Source organism: Podarcis vaucheri (assembly GCF_965113315.1).
Source record: "Podarcis vaucheri genome assembly, chromosome: 1".
NCBI classification, from domain to species: domain Eukaryota; kingdom Metazoa; phylum Chordata; class Lepidosauria; order Squamata; family Lacertidae; genus Podarcis; species Podarcis vaucheri.
Window position 1 is genome coordinate 44,365,178 of NC_138759.1, and position 9,564 is coordinate 44,374,741.

General features: G+C 40.9%; 1 protein-coding gene across 3 annotated transcripts; it reads left to right on the forward strand.

The window, feature by feature from the left end:
• Nucleotides 1-375: 375 nt before the first annotated feature.
• On the forward strand, nucleotides 376-8,407 carry RAD51 (RAD51 recombinase). 3 transcript variants are annotated; one of them, XM_082192628.1, is made up of 10 exons: nucleotides 376-524; nucleotides 1,147-1,260; nucleotides 1,755-1,892; nucleotides 2,116-2,233; nucleotides 2,911-3,002; nucleotides 3,586-3,680; nucleotides 4,582-4,695; nucleotides 5,043-5,172; nucleotides 5,313-5,434; nucleotides 7,600-8,407. In XM_082192628.1, exons 2-10 carry the CDS (start codon nucleotides 1,159-1,161, stop codon nucleotides 7,721-7,723), a joined length of 1,035 nt encoding a protein of 344 aa, XP_082048754.1. In that variant the 5' UTR covers nucleotides 376-524; nucleotides 1,147-1,158; the 3' UTR covers nucleotides 7,724-8,407. The 3 variants fall into 3 exon arrangements, with proteins under 3 accessions (XP_082048754.1, XP_082048753.1, XP_082048755.1); XM_082192627.1 differs by having other exon boundaries at nucleotides 379-524; nucleotides 1,128-1,260; XM_082192629.1 differs by having other exon boundaries at nucleotides 387-524; nucleotides 1,150-1,260.
• The last annotated feature ends 1,157 nt before the right edge of the window (nucleotides 8,408-9,564 follow it).

Consider the following 9,564-nt stretch of genomic DNA (forward strand, 5'->3'; position numbering starts at 1 on the left):
GCAGCGGGGCTCTGACATCTCCCTCTCCGCACACAGTGGTGGTGTGCCTCGTGATTTTTTTCATGAAACAAGTGTGCCTTTGCCCAAAAAAGGTTGAAAAACACTGGTCTAGACTACTACCCTGAGTGGACCCCCGCCCCGCCCCTCGAAATCTACCAACACCCCAGATGATGTTGGACTACAACTCCCATCATCCCTGAGCTCTGGCCTTGCTGGCTAGGGTTGATGGGAGTTGTAGTTCAACAACATCTGGCGACCCACAAGTTGAGAAAGGCTGCCTCAGAACTTTTGAAAGGGGCGGGGCGTGGCTTAAGAGGAAGGCACGCGTAGGCCCCGCCCCGCTACAATCCGCTAACAAGCCCCAGCCGACGGACAAGCGCCAAACCCGGGAAAGGGAGCATGCGCGCTGAAGGCCTCCGCCCTTCCGAGACGTCGCTACGCGCGTGCGCGTCGGTTGCGTCACACAGTGGCGGGCTCGTCTGAATCCGGAACGGGGACAGAGGGACCGGAGTGTGTGAGCGGAGGTGAGTCCGTGGGCCGCTCCTTCCGTTCGCCCTCGCGGGACGAAGAAACGGCCTTTCTCCGCCATCCCCCCCTCCGAATGGCGTCCGTCGTGGTTGGGTCACTGAGAGGCCCAGGGAGCGGGGCGAGAGTTGGGCTCGGGCTTCCCGGCCTACCTGAGAGGAGCTGGAATAAGGAGCTGCTCGCGAGGCCTCCTGTTATTGCGGCCTCCGTGTGCCTTTGCCTCTGCTGCGCTACCTTGTTTGCTTATTTCGGTTTATACGCCGCCTTTCTTCCCCGAGCAGCCCAGGGAAAGCGCAGTTAACAAAGCAAAAACACCCTGAAACGATTTAGGCGCTCTAAAAACAGAGGCAAGGTTAAAAACAAACACGTGAAAGCAGTTACAGTTGAAAACTGTTACGTGGCAGTTCGCCAATAAAATGTGAATACAAAATGGGGGGAGGTGGGTTAAGCGCAAGCCTCTACTCCAAAGCGAGTGAGCGAACCTCTCTGGTGTTAACAGTAGTGGTGGTAGCGTCCTGTGTGACCATAAGGTTGTAGCAGTAAGATGAAATCGTTGTTTACCAAAAAATCGCATCACTGAAGTTGCATAACTCTTGCATTAGGTACTTCCTGTTTTGATAGGAGGATTGACTGATGTGCGCCATGGCCATGCAATTGCAACGTGAGGAAGATGAAAGTCTAGAAACATCAACAGAGGAGGGACGCTTTGGTCCTCAGCCCATTTCACGGCTAGAGGTATGTGACCAACGGGGAACTTAAGGTTATAAAATGCACGCTTGCGATTAAATGTCTAAAGTGGCCCAAACTTTCTGTAACTGAATCTTTAAAATGTTACATTGCTCATATCATTTTTAATAAAATATACACAGGGACAGATATACGCAGCAATATGTACCTCAGAGACCTGCTTTCTGCCAATGACAGCTTTATTAAAACTTTACTGAAAGTTGTTTATCTGATGAGTCTATGAAGGAATGAAAATACAACAATTTTAAAATCACTTGTATCCAACTCTAAAATGTAATGTTTTTAGAAGCAATTTTTTGCATGAATTGAGATCATTAACCCTTAAAGCAGAACCTCATGTGTGTCTACTGCACCTGTTGAGTTCAATGCTACTTACTGCCAGAGAAGTACAAAATTATGTTAAAATGTGATAAGCTGCAACTGAAGTGATTTATTCAAGAATCTAATGTTTCATACTCAATAATATATATTGTCTTGTATAGCAATGTGGTATTAATGCAAATGATGTGAAGAAGTTAGAAGAAGCTGGATTTCACACAGTTGAAGCTGTTGCCTATGCACCAAAGAAGGAATTGCTCAATATTAAAGGCATAAGTGAAGCTAAAGCAGATAAAATCCTGGTAATTATACTTTACACTGTTATAATATATATTGTTTTCAAGAGGCTATGGGAATACAATGCTCTTTGAAAGTTTTTCAAGTAAGAGATGAATGCATACTTTTTCTAAGTCTTATTATAGTATAGCTTGGAATAAACAATCCTAGCAACAAAAAGAGTGGGAGTTTTAATATAGGGATGCAGCTGTTTATTACTCAGTCTTTTGATCTTACCGTGTTTCTCAGGCAGAAGCAGCAAAATTGGTACCAATGGGATTCACCACAGCAACAGAGTTTCATCAGCAGAGGTCAGAGATCATTCAAATCACGACTGGGTCCAAAGAACTTGATAAGCTGCTTCAAGGTATATATCTTGGTGTAACCCTTGATTTCTTTAACGTAATTTTATCACACATTACAAATACAAAACCAAATATGGAATAGTTGCTATAGGCATACATATAAAACACATATTTAAGTGTTTATGGGCTGCCTTTCAGGGCATAGCCTTCATAAGTTGGTGTAGAGAGCTAGCTAATATATATATAGGTACATTATAAAGATCATAACAAACACTCAGGCAGCAGCTTAAAAAGTAAGATATGCACGTAGCTCACTTATATAGCTTCAAAGTGCTATGTAGGCTGGATCCTTATAGACTTTTCACCTGAGAGTATATCCTGTTGAAATCAATTGAGCTTCTGAGTAAACATGCCTCCTTAAAGACTAGGGAGATCTGTATCCCTGCTTCACAAAACATTTTTAATTGGTTCATTATACATCACATTCCATAGCTGGGAAACCAGTTCAAAAATAATTTCAATAGTAACTTCACAAAGAAATGTACATCTAGCTGCTGAATAGTACTAAATACTTTTTCTTCCCATTTTATTATTAAAAAGTGGCTGTTATATAATTTACCTGTCATTTAAGAACTTTAATCTAAATTCTGTCCTCAAGAGTTCTGTGATACTCTGATATCTGCTGTTTATATGATTATTGATAAGAATCTGAAGTATGTTGCATTTCTTTCTTGTAAAGGAGGAATAGAAACTGGGTCTATTACGGAGATGTTTGGGGAATTCCGCACGGGAAAGACTCAGTTGTGTCTCACACTGGCAGTAACCTGCCAGGTAAGTGGCTTACATAAGTACTGGACAAAAAAATTAAACTTTCCCCCTCTGTTTCATGCATTTTTTAATGAATTGAAGTATAATTTGCACAATTAGAAAGACAATGCATGAGATCTTGTGATACTGAAGGCTGAGCTAGACATTTAGCAGACCTAGATTTGAAACTTTAGGCACCCCTGCAAAGAGATGGGAGGAAGTGCAGTCTGCAGAAAGAGAATGCTTGATTTACTCTTCTTAAAACTTCTGTTCACTGTGATGTGACAAATGCATCCAGCACACTTTTAGATAAAGCAGCTGATAGGAATGAGGATTATAGCGGGGGGGGGGGTTCCAGGGTGCAAAACACACCCTTCCCTCACTTCCTTACAGTGTTTCCTAATCACAGAAACTTCCAGATCAATCTTTACTTTTGTCTCCCAGATGTTCTAGAATTGCAGACATGTTTTTCCCCTGTTCCTGCATGATCCTGAGATCAGTTAAACATATCAAGCTGTATGCACATTATAGAAAGATGCTCTTAGATTTAAGTTTCCCAGAGATCAAAACGTTGTTGCGACTAACTGGATTCCCACCCATTTTTTAGCTCCCTGTTGATCGAGGCGGTGCTGAAGGGAAGGCCATGTACATTGACACAGAGGGCACATTTCGTCCAGAGCGATTGCTTGCTGTGGCTGAGAGGTCTGTTGTTGGAATAATTGGTGTTGCATCCAGAATTCTGTAGAAGATTGTATAACAATACTGCCATCTACTGACAGTTGATGAAATAAATGCATGGTACTTGGTATCAAGTCCATAGTGAACTTGATTTATTGTTAAACATTTCCCACTGAAAGTGACATATCATTTGCTCGGGTCAAACCTGTTTAATAGATTTTTATTCCATTTTTCAGATGAATCTCCTCACAAAGGGACAAGCATAACACTAACAATACAAAAGCACAATTTAAAACTTTTATAACACCTCAGAACATTACAAATAGCCACTACATTAGAACCACAGTCAACCCAGCACAGTCATATAAACAGAATTAATTAGATTAAATGTGAGAATATGCTATTTGAAAAGAAAACTATTTGAAAAGTCACACAGATTTGGCTACATGCTTCTACAAAAATGGACTTGGAGAAGTGATAGTTATATTAACTAACATGATAGTTACATTGCTTCCCAGGCAAACTTGAAAAGCTTGAGTTTTCTTTAAAGTGGATTGAATAAAAGTGCACATTGTAAGCTTGAATGCAACAAAGCAGAGAAATCTGACAAAGCAGAGAAATCTGACAAAATTATCTCTGGTACGTCACTTGCAGAGAGCAGCAGGAAGGGTAATAAAGAAAAGCTATTCAATATAAGTGGAACATATAACATGGAAGTACTTTTTTTTAAAAGCAAAGTTTGCTTTATTAAGAGTTCTTTTTATCCAAAGTACAATATGGTTGAAATGGGGTGGGGGGTGGGGAGAAGTAGCAATAGATACTCTTTGTCAAGCAAGCTTTGATTAGATTTATTTAAAAGGTGTCTTATAATGCCTCCCGCTTTGTTAGACAGAATCACATTCTCTTTGTTTGGTTTATTTCCTAGGTATGGCTTATCCGGCAGTGATGTGCTTGATAATGTGGCATATGCACGAGGATTTAACACAGACCATCAGACCCAGCTTCTTTACCAAGCATCTGCTATGATGACTGAATCAAGGTAACCTCAGTAGAGGGGACTCTATTCTTTAAGAAAGTGTATCTGCTAAGCCCAACCCCAACTGACAGAGCAGTAGAATACCATGGTAAAGGCAATGACCAATTTACTTGCAACTGCACACATCGTGGCAACCCGGATATGGCCAGAAGAGGGAGTTTGTTTCAACCAAATATGATTTTAGGTAAAGATTGTGTGGTTACAGATACATCTTTTCTCTGACAGATAAATTAGTTGTTCCATTGAATTTGCTTAAGACAGGCCAAGCTGCACACAAAAGTAAGATTAATCTCTTCCAGCCAGGAGTGGAAATCTATGCATAGTAATGCCCACCTGTTGCATTCTTTCAGGTATGCTTTGCTGATCGTGGACAGTGCTACAGCCCTTTACCGGACAGATTACTCTGGCCGTGGTGAACTGTCAGCTAGACAGATGCATTTGGCCAGATTTCTACGTATGTTGCTTCGAATTGCAGATGAGGTAAATTAATTATCTGACCTACCTGTCATTTTTCTTCCAGTTGCAAAGTTCAGGGCAAGTGTTTCTGGACACGCTTATACTGGTGAATAGGAACAGACCAGAGAAATTAAAAATGATCACATGTTTTTTTTCTATGGCAGTTTGGTGTGGCAGTAGTCATCACGAACCAGGTGGTAGCACAAGTAGATGGAGCTGCAATGTTTGCTGCAGATCCCAAGAAACCTATTGGAGGAAATATCATTGCACATGCTTCAACAACTAGGTAAAATGTCAATTTATTAGTCTCTTGTCTGCATTACTTTTTCAGGTCATCCTTTGACCAAGTGTGAAATGTTTATATGGTTGGAGGTCTATATGTGGAGTAGTAGTTCCATTCTTGGAGCAAGAACAGGTTTTGTTCTTCAGGCAGAATTCGAAAGTTGATATGATCATCATTTTCAGTTTGTGCCCTAGCTCAAAGCAGCTGACAGCTTTAACAAAATGTAAGATACATTGAAACATGATGGCTTAAAGGTATAAAGCCACAAACTAATTCCTAAAAATAGCCAGATTTGTATCAAGTGTACCTTAAAAAAACAAAAAAAGTTCCCGAGCTCAAGGATAGCCAGAATTGAGTAACTTTGTGCCAACCAGCCATATCAATAGGTTTATAGAGGACATCAGCTGAGAACTGTTTGATGGACAGTTATGGTAGGAAAATAAGGGAGGGGCACACTCTTCAAACAGTGTTGGGTCTGTTAAATTGATTGATAGTAGGGATTGTGAATAGTAGTAGAGATGCAGTGCGAACTAGAAGCACTGGCAGTCATGTGCTTCCAGTAACCCTTTCTCATCAGTAGGTGGCCTGTGTTAGTCTTTTCTCACTATGTCTCTAAAACAACTTTCAGAGAGCACTTTGCAGATATAGCCTCAAGGTTATGAAGAAAGAAAAGCGGTTGCTGAGTGTGAATGTGATAGAAAGGCCTCACAGTTGACGTGCCAGGTGGTATTGGTGAAGGCGTTTATGAGAAATTAATATAAACATAAATGCAATTATCACTAGGAAGTTGCTCCACCATGCCACCTGATGCAAGCTAGGGTGGTCCTATGATTTGGAAGCAAACAGGGCCACCCAAAATGAAGGTAATGGTTTTTGCATTCTTGAGGCAACTCCCTAGGTATGCAGAAGTATATTAGTTTGCCAATTAAAAGCAATATTTGTAAACATAAACCAATGAACAGTTTTCAGGGCCTATAGAATGTTAAGGGCAATTGAATTCTGAAAGTGACCGTTGAAATAGATACAAGTAAAAGAAAAATGGAGGGAAGGAATTGGTCTGCTTCAGCCCTTAGGACTGCAGGAGGAGAATATATGTCATGTTATTCTTGCACTAAAAAGGGAAGCAAGGCAAAAGAATATCTACACCACACCCTGCCAATCTCATTCCCCAGAACCCCTCAGCAATAAAACACTGGTTTCATGCTGGCTGCTAGCCTTGAACCGGAGTTCTTCAGCACATTATAGCGCAACAAGAGAAGGTTTCAGAAAAGTGGAGGAGAAAGAAAGTGTCCTTTTTCCTTTTACACATCATGAAAGCCCCCAACCCGCCACCCTAAAGCACTATGAGGTTCCTGTTCCAGGCTGGAGGAGTTCTCCTGTAAGTGGCTGGAGATGCACTGTAACAGTCTACTGTGAATCCCCATTTGCGTGTCTGAGGTTGGGAGGAGCTACCTTTCATGGTCTCCTTAACTGTCCTGTTCCAAAATAACTTCTGATTAAGTTATTATGAAGCAGGCTAGCTGACCAGGGAGCAGTGAGACACAAACTGCTGTGGATTATTGAATATGATAAGACTGCACAGTTGGATGTTGCATCATATATCAATCTGTACTTGAAAGATAAAATTTGCATGTTGAATGTAACTCAGCATTTGTACATGCCTGCACATTGCCCCTCACCTAACTGCCTGTGGAAAGAAAGAATTGTCCCCCGTTCTCTTTTCTAGCCTTAAGTTCTAGAAGACCATACATCAGGTTGCTTCACCCTCTCAAAGGGGAAATAGACCTGAGTCTATAGACCTCAATTCCTGTTGTTTCTCTGTGAGAGAGTACTGCTCAGTTGGGGGGGGGGGGAGGAAGGAAATAGAGAACAAGGAATCCTCACAACTCAGCAGGTGACTTGTTATATTAATAGTCGTACCTGTTTGTTTGCCTGCCTGCTTCCCTTCCCACTCAGAAAGGAATGCTGCAACCATTTTCAACCTGCTGTGAGAATAAGCTCTTTGCCTCACTTACCCATTCTCACCCCCTTAATTCACAATAATTTATCACAGGTGGGGAGAATTAACTTGTAGATAATTGATCTGGAGTCGCATGGCTGCTAAGTATTTTTACTTTAAATAGATAAACAGTTGCAATTGAATAAATGCATTAATTTCTTCCTGCCAGGCTGTACTTGAGAAAAGGTCGGGGTGAAACTAGAATATGCAAAATCTATGATTCGCCTTGCCTCCCTGAAGCAGAAGCCATGTTTGCTATTAATCCTGATGGAATAGGAGATGCTAAAGACTGAAGAATACCATATTTCAATTTGCAAGAAGAGAGTGGTCAAAAAAGGCTCTCCTTTCCATATGATCCTTCAAGACGATTCTTCCACCATAGCTTTAGGCTTCAGACTGCCAGAGAAAGCTTCCATACACTATACTTGGACTGACTACTCCTGCTGGTGTTGCTGCAACTAGTTGCAAAACAAACCTCAAGGACTGTTTGTCCTGCTGACCCACATCTGATGTTTGTCGGCGTGATGGATCCCTCCATTGTTTAATACAGTAATGTGGTGAGAAACAACTTAAACATTTACAAAATGTGTGCAAAGCTATGGATACAGAAAGTATGAAATACTGAACATTTTCTGGTTATAGTGACTGATGCCAAAGCAGAATGGAACATGTTCAGTAAAGGAGATTTGCTTATCCTAAAATTCAGGCAGCTGCCAGTTCAGATTAGAGGCTTTTTAATAAAGGCATTAGCAGAGAACCTGTTTGAGCTCTACATCTTTAGAACAGAAACTGAAATTATTTTTTTTTTATTACACTGTTTGCACTGCTGTAAATTGAGATGTTATTTGCATCAACCCAGAAAAGCTTGGCATCTTTCTATGTAACAGCGTTGCTGAGATGTGCTCTGCATCTTTATCTTCTGCCTGTAAATACTTTCTAGACAATTTGATTTAATTAAAGTTAATCATACACGTCTAGCAGTTTGACTTTAACAATGGGTGCCTGTTGTGTTCTTACTCTTATTCATTGCTCTGTGGCAAACACAAATGTACAGGAAAGCATATTTAAACTCCTGTAAGCCCCAACTAATATGGCCCTAACAGTCAGGGAAGATGGGAAGTGTAGTTCTGGAGGATACCGTGTTGGCAGCCTCTGACATAGATTACATGTGGATCCCAATGAAAGAATAATGTTGGCAGAGTTTGTTATGCTTTGCAACAGAAAAATCAAAATGATTCTAATGCAGACATTTCATTTGTATGCTTTGGATTAGAAATGTTGGAAGCTACTTTATACTGAGTCTCAAACCATTGGTCCCTCTAGCTCAGTATTGTCTACACAATACTGAGCTAGAGCTTTGGACATAGAGTCTCTCTTAGATGCCAGGGGTTTGAACCCAGGCACATCTGCATGCAGAACAAATGCTCTTCTCCCGAGCTCTCATCCTTCCCTGGAGCACTGAGTTGCATTGTTTTAACTTCTACAAATTGAGTGGATTTTCACAAAGGTCTAGTGGGTGAAAAGCAAGCAAGGTAGACATGAGCTGCCCAGAGCACAAGCAAAAGCCCATTTAGCATTATTTACCAGAGCTTTAAACAAGCACTTAAGATTCAGACCCTCCTCCCTACAAGAATGACACTTTTGCTGAGGTCCTTGTATCATTAAAAATGCTGTTATATAATGGGTAAGCAAAATGTCAATACTGCAATATGCATAGCACATATGCACACAAGACTTGCATTTTTGTGATTGCTTCTCACGTTGTTTTTTTTCTTCTTACTTTCATCTTAAAAACAGGAAAACAACCCCAGGTGTTAATGAGAGCCTTAGTAAAACAGCACACAAAGTTCTTCCTGAGCTGCTTCTATCTGTGCAGTAACAACTACACATCTAATTGTTCCAGCCGATACCCTACACCTGTTTTAAGCATGCAGGCATTCACAGAGTAGTGTAAAAGAGAGACTATGACTCATTCATAACACTAACTTTTAGAATCTCATGCATTACTACACCTAGTGAACACCAACCCTATCATAACTAATTGCAGCAGTAAAGAGTTTGTTGAAACAACTGGCTTTCTTTTAAAAAACTGAATTCAAAGGTTTACACAATTCGTACAACACTATCTGCAGTC

Bases quoted from the DNA above. Each gene is read 5' to 3' on its own strand.
- RAD51 (XM_082192628.1), top strand. From the start codon at position 1,159: ATGTGCGCCATGGCCATGCAATTGCAACGTGAGGAAGATGAAAGTCTA. The intron at 2,234-2,910 runs GTATATATCTTG...TTTCTTGTAAAG, and splicing joins ACTTGATAAGCTGCTTCAAG to GAGGAATAGAAACTGGGTCT. The intron at 3,003-3,585 runs GTAAGTGGCTTA...CCCATTTTTTAG, and splicing joins CACTGGCAGTAACCTGCCAG to CTCCCTGTTGATCGAGGCGG.